A 17,482-nucleotide genomic window follows, 5' to 3' on the forward strand; every position below is an offset into this window, starting at 1 on the left:
CTTTGGCACGATGAGGGTGGGACAGCTGACAGCGGTGGTGCTGGTGGCGACGGCAAGTGTGGCCGCCGCCTACAGCGAGGAGTTTTTCTCGTCGACGTCACGACTGGAGCAGCTGGTCAGCCGGGAGGAGGTGGTGGTGGACCGGCTGGAGCGCTACCTCGAGGACGCCTATCAGAGCCTTGAGAACGTCCGAAGGTAAGGTAGCAGAAGCATGGCTCTGTTAGCAGTGTCAACAGCCCTTCATTCGTGCTTCTGTATTTTTGATTCGCCCCTCATCATCAGCATAGCTACTGTGTGATTACAAGCCTGAGGACCTTTATGGGCTTCACAAACGAGTCGTGGATTTCATCTTAACCTCCCAGCGTATGCAGAAGACTGCTGCTATGCTGCTACTCATTTGGTTGAAATAAGGTAGAATCTTCATGGAGACACTTATTGCGCCATATGGGGCTGTCGTGGGAACAATGTGGTTCTCCTGAGGGGGAGCCGTAGCCTGATGCGGCGATTCCTGATGCGGCGTTGCAACAGCGTCCCCGCTTCGTCCGGCGGATTGTGAACTAACCTGTCCGTACACGGTCTCTCTCAGGGCTACCTGAACCCGACATGAGTCTGGGTTTCAAGGATCAATTCTGAATGTCATGGGAATGTGTGAAGGAACCAAAAGATGGCTTCTTAAAGAAACCCGTAATGAATTACGCCGTGACATATTCCTGTCATAAACTGGAGATTGGCTGCCCCATTGGCCAGCTGCCCCATTTAGCACTGGAGATGCAAGCCATGTCGTACAACATAAACTACGTATTTTTTCAGGCCGACAGAGAATTGGGTCGCAAAATATTCCAAAACTCGGATTATTGATCACTGATGGAAGCGTCCGCGGTTTGCCCATATCTGCTAATTCCGATACCGACTGGATGATGGGCTGCATCAAATACATATTTAAGAACATGACCCGTATTAGTACGGATATGGGTAACACGTGCACGAAATATCCGGCAGATACTTTAAGAGTCGTACACAATGTTCTAGACCGTTTTGCTTTTAGTCATAATTAGCTCCATTCACATCACTGTTGCATTTATCAACGCAGATAAGTAAGTTTAGGTGCAAACATCGCTCAACCTCATGAACACTTAAGATCGAAGGCTTAACAAATTGCAAACGGACGGGTACCAGGTGGGTACAACTAATTGGTAGTGAAGGAGGGAGGAAGTAGTTATGGGCGCAGTCCCGTGGGTAGCGGTTGCATTGGGTGAAGAAAATGTGGTTCGGAAATCCTCTAATGGCTGAGCCGACATAACATTGAGATGGCTTTCTTAGCGCCAGTTTGGTGCGCTGAACCTTACCTGTGCCGCAGCACACACACTCCCTGACACTTCAGTTGAGTTTCTATTCATCGATAGCATTCACTCAATGGTCCGTATGGCGCCAGGATGTCAGGCCTCTTGTGATGCGTAACGACGCTTCCCCGTGATCACTCAGATGGAGACTGCAATACAATGCAGAAGAGATCCGGAAACGGCGTCCGGTGGAGGTGGGATACCTTCCAATGAATTGAGCAATGCACTTCTGTTTTTATATGGTCATTAGTCAATAAGCTGGACATAACGCACCTGCGTCTACAGCTGATCAGTTTCGACGTTAAGCGCAACTGCAGAAGCCACATTTCTGCTGGCATTCTAACCGCTGCTTCACGATCGGTACAAGCGTAAGCCAGATACCGTGCTCAGCGCAATGAATAGCGTACCCAAGCAACGTAAAACGACCCTATCTATATCACCAAGGATTGCGGTTTGGGGTTTTTGGCCCATATGCTCGGGGACCCATTGAAATAGGTTTCCAATGTACTCTCACACTGGCTAACATGTTCATTGTCCCGCAATGTCTCCCTAATGGGAAGCTCTTCGTAGTCAGATGGACTTTCTGGGAAATGGGATGGGACGGTACCTCCATGGACTTCTTTATCGTCTTTTAGGGCAGTTTTTGTATCAAATAGGAGAGCTCTCCGTACTTAAACCAAGTCTGAGGACGGCTTAAATGTTCCTACCTCCCGGAGTACGATAGCCAGATACGAGAAAACACGAGCGTTTGATACTTCGTGTGGAGCATCAAAGTACTTCGTAGGGAAGAAACAAATGATCTGGGCTATTCTGAGGGCTCCTCTAAAAATGATGTTGTTGTTCGAACACTGCATTTGATCGTCACTGTGTCGCACCTTTTTCCGTCGCAACAAATACATGAACTCAATAGGAATAATGGCTGCTGGACGCCGGCAATGTACGGCGCGTGAACATTTCGTCCTTTTACTTCAAGTATTCGCCACTGGCGAGCAAGCGATCAGCCACTGGCATTTCAGCGATTCGAAAATATGGGATTGCAGCCGTTTAGGAAATGTTAATGTTTAGGTTGGATCGTGTACAGAACGACACATAATTGGGGTGGTGAATACAAACATGAATCAGTGCATGCGGCGATGTCGATATCAACAAGAACACAGCCACAGTTTCAACGACCGCGTGTTGCATTCGGCGCCGTTTTCAAAAAGCCAACATTGCCGGATTGTCCAACGATCACTGGTGTCCACGCGCGTCGCAAAAACTCGTGTTGCCCACCCGATTTGCAGACGGTACGTTGGTCGATGTTTTAAGGCTGGACACGCGCCTCCATCCACTTTGGCTGTAGAGATATTGTAAAATGCGTGAAAGAGGTCAAACACGGGGAAGAGGAGCGCTGTTTTGCCGAAGCAACGGACCTTTGAAAATGACAGCATTTTTTAAATCCTCTTATAGCATTCGCAGCATATTCATTTTTCGTTCGATACGTGTGGTTTCTCTGACATTTCCTAGAGCAGAGGGTGCGAATTATGCATTCGAATGTCACTGTAGACTAGCTTGTTCTCCGCAGGGAATGAATGAACTAAAGCTGAATAACTGCTACCGGCCGCCGGTATCATACGACACGCACAGTTGGTTGTTTTACTCATACTGAGTGACCGAGCAATCGGCGACTGAGCGATCAGCGACTGAGCGATCGGCGACCGAGCGATCGGCAACTGAGCAATCGGCGACTGAGCGATCAGTGACTGAGCGATCTGCGGCTGTGTGATCAGCGACTGAGCAATCAGCGGCTGAGCGATCAGCGGCTAAGCGATCAGCGGCTGAGCAATCGGCGGCTGAGCGATCAGCGACTGAGCAATCGGTGACTAAGTGATAAGCGACGGAGCGAGCAGCGACCGAGCAATGGTGACTGAACGATCAGCGACTGAGTGATCGGTGACTGAGCGATCAGTGACTGAGTAATCGGAGACTGGGCGATCAGCGACTGACGATCGACGACTAAGTGATCGGCGACTGAGTGATCAGCGACTGAGCGATCAGCGACTGAGCGATCGGTGACTGAGCGATCAACGACTGAGTAATCGGAGACTGAGCGATCAGCGACTGAGCGATCAGTGACTGAGCGATCAGCGACCGAGCGATCAGCGACTGAGCGATCGGCCGGTGGCATTTTGGTGATGCGAAAATGTAACGTTGCTACCCTTTAGGAAAAGGAGTAGACACGGGGAGGGAGAGGGCCTTGGATGCCATGGCATCCCCTTTTCGCACGCAAGCGACTGACTTCAAAACTAATATTGATACCTTGGCTTTCTGAGACACTCCTCTGCCTATGACATTAGGTAACCTGACGTTTAAACGAGATGGTGCACAGAATGCTGATGAAATGTGTGGTAAACCCATGCAATGAATCGGTGCAGGCGGTGCGCTGATGCAAAAGTTGCCATGAACATAGCTACAGCTTCGACGACAGTGTGCTACGTTTCGCACCTTTTTCGAAATATCCATCTGCCCCGTTGCAACATAACATGTACAAACTGTTGAAGACGAGACAATCCATATAGACTGCTTCTGTACGCGTGACACATGACACATGACACATGACACATGACACATGACACATGCTACCGCACACGTGACACAATGCGATTCCCAGATCATTTGCCTATCGATGCGCGCCACTTTCCTTGTCGTTGCGACTTTTCATTAGCGAGATGTGGTCATGATTTCGAGCGACTGCCTGCCCGTTTCGCCCGCGTAAAATTTTCGGACCACTCATGCAAAGCCGACGGGCCTAAAAAGGGGGCTTCTGGCACATGTCACACCCGAACTACGGACCGCACCAGCGCGCAAACCGTCTTTAGAAACCGCCTAGTGCGCCAGTGCATCGTGTTGAAATTCCAGCCCCGTATCGCTCACCGTTTGACCTACAGACTAGCCAACGTAGAAATAAGACAAACAGACAAACAGACAAACACTATATACATACATGCATATATATATATATATATATATATATATATATATATATATATGAGTGTATCTATATATAACAGACAAGAAACGAAGGCGACAACGTCCATAAATGCGGTGATCGCCAAGAGCACGCGGCTCCCGTGACCGGTCGGGCCACACCGGGTCGAACTGCGCCGAGCCGCTGACCGCCTCCTGTCGGTCAGCAGCTGGCGCGTGACGTGCGTGCCCGGGCCGCCTCCGTCCCCGATCCGCCGCCTGCAGAGGGCCGCCCCGCTGGCCCACTTGAGTGCGGCGGCGACCGACAGGGGCGCGCTGCAACCCAGCTGCATTCCCGGCGCGCCGCCGCCACCGCCGGCGGGGGCGGCGGCGCGCCGGGAGATGATCTCGCCTCCGGTTGAACGGCGTCCGGTACCGGGACCGGCAAGCCCGCGGAGGATCCGGAAACCTGCAGTGGGAGCTGGAGATGCAAGAAGCGGTACCTGACGAGCGCGAACGCCTGTGCTGTCGCGTTATGCAAAGCAGGCATAAGTCAACAGCAGCAGCCGTTCAAGCGCCATTCATCTGCAGCGACGCCGGCTGGACGGTGCTCACCAGAGCTGCCGCCGCCGTCTCGGCCTGTCTCGAGGAGATCGCCAGACATCCGGCGGCGGTCCCGGCAGTCTCAGCGCGTCAGACTTCGCCGTCCGGCAGACGGCGTGCGCGACGCTCATGGGAAATGGGTCGCCGCCGCTGACCTTGACCGCCCGGTCACGTGACCCAGACGGGCGGCGCCCCGTTGCTAGGCGGCAGCCGGGTGCGGCGCGGCGGCAGCCGGCGACAGAAAACTATTGCGCTGGGTTGAGACGTTCTAATAATAAGTGAGAGCGAATGGCAAATACGGAAACAGATGGGAAGGAAGCCCAAAGGCAAGTATGCGTCAACAACAGCAGACGGTCAGGCACCGTTGGTCCGATCTCTGTGTGGGCTGAGTGTTGCCTGGCCAAGGTTCCGCTGCCGTCTGTTTTTTTGTTTTGTCCGGTCCCCGGACAGATGAGACGGAAGCGATCTACGAGACAGTAGTTGTAGAAGGGAAACATTTTTTTGTCACAATCTTTTTACGCAGCTGCAGCCTGTTGACTGCGATTTAAACACAACCGGCTAACGTGTAGCGACATCAGATTGGCTTTCATTGGATTGGATCAGCTTTCAAAGGCTTGTGATTGACGTGAAATACATGATGATGCTTTACTTTTTCAACTTATTGACGGAAAAATAATTGGTAGGAACTAATGCAACAGCGAATACAATATTGAGTGAATATTAGGTGACAGCAGCATATTTTTATTCGCACTGAGAAAGGATGCATCATTGGTTCTTGAGAAGTTGGCAACTGCCGTGCTAAATTTCAACACACACACAACTTTAAACCCTCATCTAGCATGCATCATAACCTCTTCTTGAGCGAAATGTACAGATCAACTACCTCGCGTGAGTGTCAAAACGTGTATACGTTTTTTGCTCAGCAACATTGTCCGTTCTCCCAGTCGTACTCGGGTCCGCTGGCACGCAGGACCTTCCCCGGGTCCGTACCGATGTCAGCGTGCGTGCCCTGGTTTCTAGCCAGGTCCGTGCCTTGGTCCCTAGCCATGTGGGCATTCCATTTCTGATCCAGATCCGCATCGCTGTACATTTCCCTGGTCCCTAGCCAGATCCGTGCCCCGTTCTGTACCCGGGTCCTTGTCCGGGTTTGTACCCCGGTTCGTATCCAGATCCGTACCCTGGTTCCCAGTTATATCCATACCCTGGTTCTCAGCCAGCTCCGTATTCACACCTGTACCCCGATCCAGCTCCGTACCCACACCTGTACTCCGATCTAGCTCCGCACCCGCACCTGTAACCCGATCCAGCTCCGTACCCACACCCGTACCCCAATCCGTGCCCAGTTCCGCGCCCAGTGCCGTCCGTGCATCGTCCGTTCCCGAGTCCGTGTCCAGCCGTGGTCGGTGCCGGCCGCACCTGTCCGCCGTCCTGGTTGGTCCTGACCGGCGCGGCTCGGCCGGGCCGGGCCGGGCCGGCCGCGCTGGCACCGTTACATGGCTGGCCGGCGCGGCCCACTCCCACTATATGGGCTGGCGCGGGCTGAACCATTTCCCGGGCCGACCCACAAACACGGCCCCCGACAATCCACGGCCGATCCGGAGAAACGGGACAGACTCGGACAAGAGAGCGGGACAGCTCCTGTCGCAGGAGGACTAACATCCACAGGAGCGAGTCCCGGGCCGACCACAAACACGGCCACGACCGACCCTACGGCCGACCGGAGAGAACGGGACAGACTCGACACGGAGCGGGGACAGGCCCCTGTCACAGGAGGACCTAACGACACAGGAACGACCGGAGAAACGAGACTAGACTCGACAAAGGCGCGGGTACAGCTCCTGTCGCAGGAGGGACTAACAACACAGGAGTGAGACCACCCCTGGCAAAGGAACGGGGCAACTGCTGTCACAGGAGCAAGACAGCCACAGTGGACAGCGCTCACACAAAAGTTGAGTAGTCCCGGCCCAAGAGCGGGACGACTGGGCCTGTGACACTAACGAGACAAGCCACACACACCTGGAATCTTAATCAAATACCCAAGCAACTGGGGCAAAAGCGGGACAGCCAACACAGCAGCAGGAATGCCTCTGACGCAGGAGCGGGACAACCCGACACAGAGGCAGGACAGCCGACACAGAAGAGAGTAGCTTCCGACGCAAGACAGGGACAACCGACGCATGAACAGACAGCCGATACAGGAGCGGGACAGCCTCCGATACCAGAGAGGGACAACCGACACAGGAACGGGACAGCATACACAGGAGCAGGACAGTCGACACGGGAGAGGACAGGCTCCGACACAAGACAGGGACAGCCTACACAGGAGAGGATAGCTTCCGACGCAAGACAGAGGCAACCGACACAGGAGTGGACAGCCGACGCATGAGAGTGACACTGTGGTCGTGCGCCCACGCGCTACCACTCTATCCAAGTGACTCGGTACGAATCGTACGTATTTCCCAAAGGCCGTCCGTCTCGCTGTTTAATTTAAGGCAGACGGGCACAGTTCAAGTCTGCTGTAGTTACAACGACGGCTTCTGGAGAAGACTGGCCCGGCAGACAGAGCCAGGCGCCGTCGGCAGCGCGGTTGTTTTGTTGGTGTGCGGTTGCATAGCATTAAATATGATTTGTTAGTGTGCGTTGGCATGGCTGTACACATCATGCCGACGCTGCAGGCCGCGGCCCTCTCGGCCCGGCCGGCTGACCCAGCATCAACGAATAGCACCACAAGACGCTGTTACAACGTGTTGCACGAGAATTGAACACAACCGGCGGACGTAAGAAATACGGCCTCGGATTGGCTGTCATATGATCGGATCCGCTTTCATGAGCCGCGCCGGCGGCCTGTAAACATGGACGTCGGAGCTGCGTGATGCTGGGGTGGCGTCCGTCCTCGGACGGATACGGGCCTGTGAACAGACCGAGGTACGAACAGTGTGGACGGGACGGCTGCAGATTGCAGACAACGCTGGCAGCCGGAAGGGTGCCCCTGTGGTGCAGCGCCGGAGCATTTTTCCATGGATGGATTGTGACCGTGTCTGTCACAGACTCTGCCACAAGAGTGGTACAACCGACCCAGGCTTAAACAAGCCCGGCACAGGATCGGACAAGTCCCGACATAACTGAGATTTAGACGCCCATCTGGACACACACATGACTCGCAGAAATCAGCTGGACCAAAAATGATGTGGAAAATGAGACAAATGCCCGAGGTCGGATGTTTTAGTCCTACTCGGAAATCAGTAGCATGGCCCATAACACCCAATGCCAGAAGGTGCTGCTTGACAATGCTCTCCTCCTTGCCTTGTCTTCAAACAAGATGCCAACCCTTTTTGCCGGTTTTTGTTAGGTTTCATTAGTCACGAAAGGGAGAGGTTTTAAATGCCCACAAATGACCATTTTACGGGTTCCGCAAAGCTGTCCACAGTCACGCGTGCGCACATGTGCTGAGATGAAGGGAAAGTATGACCGCCGGTGTCCCGTGTCCGGTCAGTTTTTGCCATCTGCAGTGTACCATTTTCAATGACGTTTTTCTTTACAATAGTCAGATGTTTTCGAAGACAGTTATTTAGGAAGAAGACGTTAGAAATCAAAAGTGGTCAGCTCCTGTGTTTTTCTGTTACTTGCACATTTATGAAAACAGTCGCAGTCTGCACTCCCTACGGAGCATCACAGTTGTGAAGCCCGTGTAAGTGTGCCGGTGCGCTGATGACCAGGGTGTCAGTGTTCATCAGAATGCGCGTGTGCATGCATAAGTTAGTTCCCACGCGAGAGGGAAGAATACCGGCTAGCGACACATGAAGAAATCCAGGCAAGACCGCAAGCATCTGAGCCTTATGAGCCTGTTGGAGGCCATGACTGGGCTGCTCCCGACCCGTCCGTGCGCATGCGGTAATGATAGCTAGGGTTGGCATCACTACCTAGCTTCCCTTTTCGGTCCAGAGTAAAAACAACGTGCTAACCTTGTGAACCCCTTTATAACGGCAACATTCGCATTATTCCCAGGTCTTTAAACACGTATCAAGTGGCAAAAAATACGACGATGGTTTGTCGTTATCTGTGCCTGTTATGACAACACCCGACGAAAGATATAATGGAGCTTGTGGTGTCGCTTTCATGAAGTGGAATTCAGGCGTGTGAACACATATGCGTGGTAGCACATTCGTGAACTTTGTTGTCACTGAAAACACGCCAGATTCAAATAACTTTTCTATCATTCGGTATGTGGGAACGCGCTCGCGTGCTCAGTTGTTGGGAACCGCCGACTATGGGTGCGCCTAAGGCTTCGTTCATTTCGGAAATGAACGAGTACGTTTCTCACTTGACTCATGGTGTATTATGAGAGCACACCTAAAAACAACACCGTTCCAACTTACATCTACCTTTGTGCGCTCAACGTAGTAGAGCACACAAGAGGTCTTTGTAACTTGTCAGGGATGCAGAGTTATTTAGTTTCATAGGCACCACACGGTATATTCTTAAATGCTACTGAGCCCATTGAGAATGAATCAAATGCCCTGGCGTTTCACCAGAAAAAGTAAGGCCACCAGAAAAATTTCTACCCACGCATTAGCCACGATTCACAAAAACCGATAAACGGTTGAAAAACAATCGGGCAGCGATTGGCCGCAAGTTTCTTATTCGTGTCGATACGTCCTTGCCTTAATCCACAACTGCCTGGCAAATCAAAGGTAAGGCTCCTTTACCATACTGGTCAAAAGTATCCTCACTCATTTAAGTTCGAGAGTAACATCGCAAGCTTTTCGGGTAGGCCAAACGCGTTTCAAGCGCACGAAAAAGGAGCAATTTGACCCTTTCCAAATTAGCATAGTTTTTCATGTTGCAGTGATGGCCGTCAAAAACTGGCGCCTGATTTGTATTATTCCTGTGCATTTCATGGGGGGGGGGGGGACATGGGGCTAGACTAACTCCGACCTAGTGAGCCGCCGTAAGCGCCGTGAACCTTCTTGAGCCGGCCGGAAACTCTCGGAGCTCGCTAACCAAAGTGAACTCCTACGTTGGGTCGCTCCAGGCTGATGCCGCCACCAGATTCAGTACACCATCATGCACTGGCTACAAGGCTCTCCGACGGTTTTACCGCCGCCAGGGATACTAATGTCGATCGGCAGAGTTTCACCGAGATTACGGTGTTTCAGAGCATTTTGTGACCTCTGGTGTCAAGGGCCACGTAATAGATGTCAGCTTAACGATTGGTGGGTAAGGTTGGCTATGGCCATCAATAGTCGTATTTTTTTTATCCGAACATTGGATGCTGATATACAGGAGGCGGGGTGCTCGCCAGCCTCTCCACCCACCTCCCCTCTCCCTCTCCACCCGCGTGTCGTCGCTGACCCTGACAGTGCGTCGCTCTCTTCGCTTCCAGCTACGTATCGTCGTTCCGGGAGATGCGATCGCTCTCCTCCATCCACCACCCGGTGGACGCCTTTCTAATGGTGCGCCGGCTTACCGTCGACTGGGACATCGTGGAGGACGACCTCCGGCGACAGATCAACCAGACGCAAGGTAGCGTGTGCTGACGACGCAGCCAGACGCAGCGTGTAGCCAGCTGCCAGACCAGCCGGACGCGAGGTCAGGTCAGCAGAGAAGCAGTGCCCGAGTCAGCTCAACCAAACACGATGTAGCCGGCTACACGATCACTGAGATCAAAATCAGGCCGACCACACGTAAAATGATCTATGGTTAGTTCAACTAGACACTAGGCATCAAAGAATCCGGTAGCTTATGTACGAGATACCAACCACCCGATCAACCACACGGACAATAGCCAACGGGCAGGTCATCCAGACGTCAGGTTTCTTAAAGAACATTACCAAAACAGCCAGAGGTAGGCCAATCAGCAAGTCATCCGCGGGCGGCGGTGGTAGCCGCAGCAGACCCTGATGCTGACCCTAAGCGAACATTTCCTTGTTTCCACTGTAACCTATCATTCACCCACTGCAAGACAAACGCTCATGCTCCCGCTCCCAATCATCTGCGACGCAAAGTGCCGCACTTCACTGCAGCCCTAACCAGTGCAGCAGACTGTGCTGGCGGCGCCAGGGCTCCCACGCTGGGTCGCTGCAGTCAGGCGGCGCCGCGCGCCACGGTGGGTGGCCGGGGCAGCTCCCAGCAGCGCGGCGTCTAACGGGCCGACGGCTGCCTCTAACCCGACGCCCGCACACTGTCAGCCGCCGGATGGCGGCGGAGCGCCACCAGACCTGAACCGGTACAGACCGCTGGTCTGTGACCAGCCCCGGTAGCTCGTCAGTCCGGCGACCGCGACAGTGCTCCGTCCGTCCGCCCGGAAGGCGGGGACCAAACCACCCGTCCGCCCGGAAGTCGGGGACCAAATCACCCGCCCGCCCGGAAGCCAAGACCAAACCATCCGCCCGCCCGGTAGCTGTGGACCAAACCACCCATTCGCCCGGTAGCCATGGACCAAACTACCCGTCCTTTCGGAAGCCGTGGACCAGGCCCCCCGTCCGCCCGGAAGTCGTGGACCAAAGCACCCGTCTGCTCGGAAACCGTGCATTAGTCCACGAATCCTCCCGAAGCCTTACGTCTATCCCCTCGTTCACCAGAGATCCAGGAATTCGTACATAGGTCCGCATGTCTACTCGCCAGGCCGATGTCCATAGTCCACCTGTCCACCCGTCCACCGGCGTCCACCGTCCAGTCCGCCATCGCCGCACGGCCCAGCGGCGGCGTGCTCATTCCAGCGGTGCTGTGTTCGCCCAGTTTCCGGGCCGTCGTGTCAAAGGGCGCTCGCGCGCGGCGGCCGTGTCGCGGCCTGGCCCAGATGGCGGGCCAGGCCAGCGTGGGCCCGGCGCGGACTGGGCCACCGCGGGAGGTCACTGCGCGGCTGGACCGCAGGGGTCGTGGTGAGTCGGTGGGGTACCGGGCCGACGTCCATACATTGTGGGTCATAATTGGGCTTCGACAACAAGCATATAGCAAATTGACCCAGTTCAACTTGAGTGAGTTTACTCTCACTACAGTCCGTCCGCCGTTGGCATGCCGGTCCGCCCGTGGTCAGTATGCCGGTCTGCCCAACGTCTGCATGTCAGTCCGTACACCGTTTGTATGCTGGTACGTCTACCGTCTGTATGTCGGCCTATACACCGTCTGTATGCCGGTCCGCTCACCGTCTTTGCGCCCGTCCGTTAACCGTCTGTATTCCGGTCAGCACACCGTCTGTATGCCGATCTGTCTGCCGCCTGTACGCCACTCCGTATTCCGTCTGTGTGCCGATCTGTACGCAGTCCTGCATACCGGTTTGAACGCCCTCGGTCTCTCTCGGCCAGTGCGTATGCCGTCTGTATGCAGATCCGTACGCCATCTGTATGCCGGCCTGTGCGCCGTCTATGTGCCGGTCCGTGCTCCGTCTGTATGCCTGTCTGTATGCAGTCTGTATGCCTGTCCGTGCGTCATCTGGCGGCCGGCCGGCGACTGGCGGCCCGCACATGCCGGGTCTTGTGCCGGCAAATGTGAAGCACACGTGCTAACGAGTTTAAAGACTACAGCATCTTTTGGGCATGTTGTTTGGTTTACACTAAGGCACTGAAATCACGGATTGATTGAAAATTACGAATGAAAAAGCGGCCTTTGCTACAGCACGCCCTAAATATTCTATCACCACCACAATGTGAATAGGTAGCCTTCCATGAGTTGTAATTTACATGAGTGCATCAACTACGAAACACCTCGCTGAACTAATCCCATTCATTGGTGCACGTGCCGACTCACAGTGCAAAATATTTTGCAACGGTTATTCATAAAACACCGTTTTATTAAACCCTAGCTCCTCCTACTACAGTAGCTGTCCTTCTTCCCTGTCATATGGTGACTGTATTTTTTCTAGACTTTTCGCCTAAACGTAGATGCTCTGCTGTATTCGATACCACCTTGATGGCACAGAACCACTCGCCCAGACCAGGCCGCCCCCGCCCGAACCCTGTTCCCATACACCCCGTTCCCATGGCGGGGCTGTATTCGAGGGCGTGTGAAATCGTCGCGACGCTGCGGACAACTCGACCGAGACGACGGCGCCTGGTCGGCCCGCCGCCAGGCCCGCCGCTAAGTCCGCCGCCAGCGGAGTTATACCGCACCGACTCACGGGCCGGCCGCCGTGACCCACGGGCCGACTGCCGGGACTCACGGGCCGGCCGCCGTGACCCACGGGTCGACTGCAGTGCCTCACTGGCCGACCGCCGTGACTCACGGGCCGACCGCCGTGCCTCACTGGCCGACCGCCGTGCCTCACTGGCCGGCCGCCGTGCCTCACCGGCCGACCGCCGTGCCTCACTGGCCGACCGCCGTGCCTCACGGGCCGACTGCAGTGACTCACTGGCCGACCGCCGTGACTCACGGACCGACCGCTGTGGCTCGCGAGCCGACCAGCGTGAATCACGGGCCGACCACCGTGGCTCACGCACTGCGGAGAAACGGACCCTGGCGAGTCTCGCGGGTGACGGCGGACCAGCGGCCGCCGGCGGCTCAGCGACACACACGTCGGAGCGCTGGCTCGCCCGGGGCGCGACGTGTCACGGGTCGAGGGCTCAGCCGAAATTAATGCTCGGTAACAGCACAGTGGCTGTGCCGGCCGTCGTTACGCCGTCATTTAGCCGGCGTTTGGCGGCGCGCTCGGCGCTGCTGATGACCGGCTGCCGGCCAGACAGTGACGCCCGTGACGTCACGGCGCGCGGCGGCCGGTGTGTCTGACCCAGATGGCCGGCCGGTCCGGGCGGCGTCAGCCGTGCGATTGATTCGGCAGCCAACGGTAATCGCTGGGCTAATAGCCGCCGGGAGAGGTGACTCGCGGGCCGGTGGGAACGCGCCGGCTCCGCGCGCCGCTTAAGCGGCCGATGACACGTAGGGTGTGGCTTGTGGGTGCGGACGGCTGCTCTGCAGGCGGCAGAAGCGCTTTGTACCATATGCAGTGGCAGGGGACCAAAATGTTGGAACGGATGTGCTTAGACGTTCGCCGAACCTGTACTCAAATTTTTCCACTTTTTGGCCACCGTTGTTTGCTGCGTTGTGAGCCAGGCGGGATTTTTGATGCCGTACTAGCAGCCCAGTAGCAAAAAAACAACAAAAAACAAAAAACGCAGCGCAAGAGTAAACATGCTGTTATTGCGTTAGTCTTCTAATTCTAAGACTGATGATTTGCCTCAGAATGCCCAATTGTAGGACTGCAGATTGCTGCACTGGCGTGTGCCCTTTAGAACCCGAGCAGTAGCTCGGGTTCTAAAGGGCAGTGAACAATTGGCGTATTTAAACGCCGCTGCACACGCCGCGTATCTAAACGCCACTGTACTCTTGTAAATGGCAGTTCAATCTTGGCGACGAGCGGCCACGAGTGGACCCGCTCGATTAAGGGGTCCCGAGCTGTTCGCCATCATCTTCTGGAGAATTTGTAGAGGTCAGGCAGAATTTCCGGTCCAGTCTGAGATAGTGCACCCGTACTTCATCATCTTCATTCTCTACTGCTCGTTCCGGGAAATTCCACTCCCAGTCAAGGCGTAGCTTCGAAAATTTGTCAAGCCAAGCCACCTCGCATGGAGGGGTTCCATGAAGCTGAGACCTGATACAAGGCTTCTTCCCACCGCCATATTGGATCAACACAGCTCGCAAATTAAGTCATCTGACGGCGCGATGTCGGACCGGAGCACGGTCGCCCGTCGGCGGCGGTGGAACAATGGCGGTGGCGAGCGGCGGCTTAATAACCCACCTTTGTTCTGCATAGCCCTGTACCAGCCGAAGATTCCAGGTCAGCAGAGGGAATACCAGCGTCCGTTCCGGGAACCCCACCCAGCGTCCGTTCCGAGAACCTCGCCCAGCACCCATTCCGTGTATCCCGCACGCTGCCGCCCCACGCCCACAGCGACTAGCTTGGACTGCGCCCCACGAAGCCATCGTCTGGCATGCATGTTCCCCGACCTCACCTCCCCAAACCATTCCCTGAACGGGTTCCTTTCCTGATCACATTTCCTGTCCTCATTCATTCTACTGGAACACATGACGGGCGATGTTCGTATCCAAGGCACCGCGAGTAGGATGCGTCAACATTGGCGCTGCGGGCACTGGCCTTAACATTGTTTCGGTTCGCTTCAACTCATCGCACGTAGTTGGCTTTGTCTCCCTTCTATGGCCTCAAGGGGTGGTTGGGGACAAGGGCGTCGTTTCATGCTCATTTAGGGGTCTCAGCCCCCCCCCCCCCCGAGCTTTATTATCACCCACCACTTCTTCAAAAGGAAGGCGGTTCAAATCCCGGAAGAAATTGGACTGCACGTGAATATGAGGGCAGTTACAGTCATGTTTACTAGGGTCGCTCCCTAGGTGATTTAAAAACTGCTCAGCCGCTATGCACCGTTCTAGGCTGTGCCGGAGTCGGTCGCGGCAGGTTCCCTTTGTGGCCAGTCACCCCCGCTGGCAATACATAGCAGTGACCTGCCTGACCCCGTGTTGATCCAAGCTGCCCCGTTTGTGATCCGTCTTGCGACATCTGACGGCGACCTGGCCGACCACGCTCTGAACTGGGCTACTTGTTCCGGAGTCCGTCTCGCCGCGTCCGGCGGCAGCCCAGCTGACCTGGTGCTGACCCCAGCCGCTCGTTTCAGAAACGCTCGGCTCTGTGGCCAGCTTCCGGGCGGACCGACCGTACCCGGCCGCCGACGACCTGCACGGCGCGGCCGTGGCGCTCATTCGGCTCCAGGACACGTACCAGCTGAACATGACCCGGCTGCCCCGCGGCCACATCGTCGGCGTGGGACCTGACCCGGCAGGTGAGGGGCCGATGTGACCCAGCAGCCACGAGGGGACATCGCCGGTGTTAGGCCTGATCTGGCGGCTGACACACCCAGCGTGCGTAGAATCAAACGCTTGGGGCGTGCTAATCACTCCCGAAAGTTCTGCAATGAAGGCCGTGATCCGCGCGCCGCCCAAAAAGAAGGGCTTCGAGGTGCCAAGGCAACAGAGGAACACCACGGCGCCGCGCCTGGCTCTGCTGAAAACATTGGCTTATGTGTTAAAAGTCCTTCGTTGAGTGCACGCCTAGGGAGGCCTACAGCAGAACAGCCAAAAACTTCAGTCGCCCAACAGCTGACACTTTCTAGCTTGCCCACCCTCAGTGTTTTGGCGAAAGCTGTGCCACTAAACACTTGATTACTTTATTTGAGCATCCATAGATATGTGCCTCATGTGCATAGCGCTTATGACATCAGACGCAATTTATGTATATTTTAATTGCAGACTCATGCATACAGAACTGTATGCTGCTGTTCTATGCAGTCATAATTGTGAAGGATTTTTATTGACCCCAGCCTCATGAAAGCGCTTTGCACAGGTGTAACCCTCAAAGTCATTCCTGATATTTGGCTTCCGCAACATATCGACAAATATATACCGAAAACCACTCCATGTGGCAGACTTGTACAACACCGTGTTGTGCCGACCAGACATTCGCCACTCAGTGGCTAAGTCGGGACCTATCAACGATGAATGCGTATTTCAAAAGCATTTTACTCCTTCTGCCGTATTTCGCATCATCAGATCAGGATCTGGTGGCCAGTTTGTCTCACCTAACTACCCCAACTTAGCCCATGGTACGATAGAATAAGAGTCTATTGGGTTCATCATGTGGTTGTTTGTTGGTTGTTAGTTCTCATGTTTTGAAAGGTCACCGATATATCTGAGTCGATAACAGTCTATAGCTAAAATCAGCAGCCGAGTCCAGCTCTATCCTGGACCAGTTATGCTCAGTATAGTCCCGTCGATTTCACATCATTTGGCTTGGCTTTCGGAAACATAGCCCACTCTCCATGAACACGCTGTCAGCTGGCGCCACCACTGCGGTATTGACCGTTTACATAACCTGCAACGTCTGTACTCCGGCCGGGTTTGTAGCTGTGGGGCTCTTGGTGCGAAGCTCGCAGCCACAACGGGCCACGCCCACGGATTTAGCGGACATCGTCCAGCCGGTGCTGTCTGTCCGGTACTGCCTCAGTCTAGTTATCGTGAAGTTTGGATCAGTCCCAGCAGATGCTTTCACCTTGTGCTGTACAGCTGGAACGTGGGCTGGCGCAGAGCAGGCCATTCAGACGAGTTTGGTCCGACTCGTTCAGCATCTCTCAGCGCTTTCTTCTGCACGCAAATGATCTCGGATAATTGGAGTCAAATCTGCTGTGAGCAGCTGCCATGCGGTCTCATCAGACCGAAATGAAAATGGAGTGGTACTTGCTCAACCATAACTCTAACTCAGACAGGCGTCTCTCACGGCTTGGCGTTCGTCTCATGGTCAGGTGTCTCTCACGGCCTGGTGTCCGTCTATGGTCAGGGATCATTCACGGCCTGGTGTCCGTCTCATGGTCAGGAATCATTCCCAGCCTGATGTCCGCCACATGGTCAGACGTCTCTCGCGGCCTGGTGTCCGCCACATGGTCAGGCGCCCCTCACGGCCTGGTGTCCGCCTCATGGTCAGACGTCTCTCACGGCCTGGTGTCCGCCTCATGGTTAGACGTCTCTCACGGCCTGATGTCCGTCACCTGGTCAGACATCTCTCACGGCCTGGTGTCCATGTCATGGTCAGACGTCTC

At 55.0% G+C, this 17,482-nt stretch overlaps 1 protein-coding gene across 1 annotated transcript in view; it reads left to right on the forward strand.

Moving 5' to 3' along the window:
* The window catches only part of LOC119107704 (prolyl 4-hydroxylase subunit alpha-1), a 27,260-nt gene continuing 9,778 nt past the window's right edge, over nucleotides 1–17,482 (forward strand). The window contains exons 1-3 of the mRNA XM_037231244.1: nucleotides 1–195; nucleotides 10,273–10,412; nucleotides 15,509–15,673. Coding sequence (XP_037087139.1) covers nucleotides 11–195; nucleotides 10,273–10,412; nucleotides 15,509–15,673 — 490 coding nt within the window. The 5' untranslated portion in view covers nucleotides 1–10. The remainder of the gene's footprint in view (nucleotides 196–10,272; nucleotides 10,413–15,508; nucleotides 15,674–17,482) is intronic.

This window comes from Pollicipes pollicipes, unplaced genomic scaffold (assembly GCF_011947565.3).
Source record: "Pollicipes pollicipes isolate AB1234 unplaced genomic scaffold, Ppol_2.1 Scaffold_6686;HRSCAF=7923_pilon_pilon_pilon, whole genome shotgun sequence".
Lineage (NCBI taxonomy): Eukaryota > Metazoa > Arthropoda > Thecostraca > Pollicipedomorpha > Pollicipedidae > Pollicipes > Pollicipes pollicipes.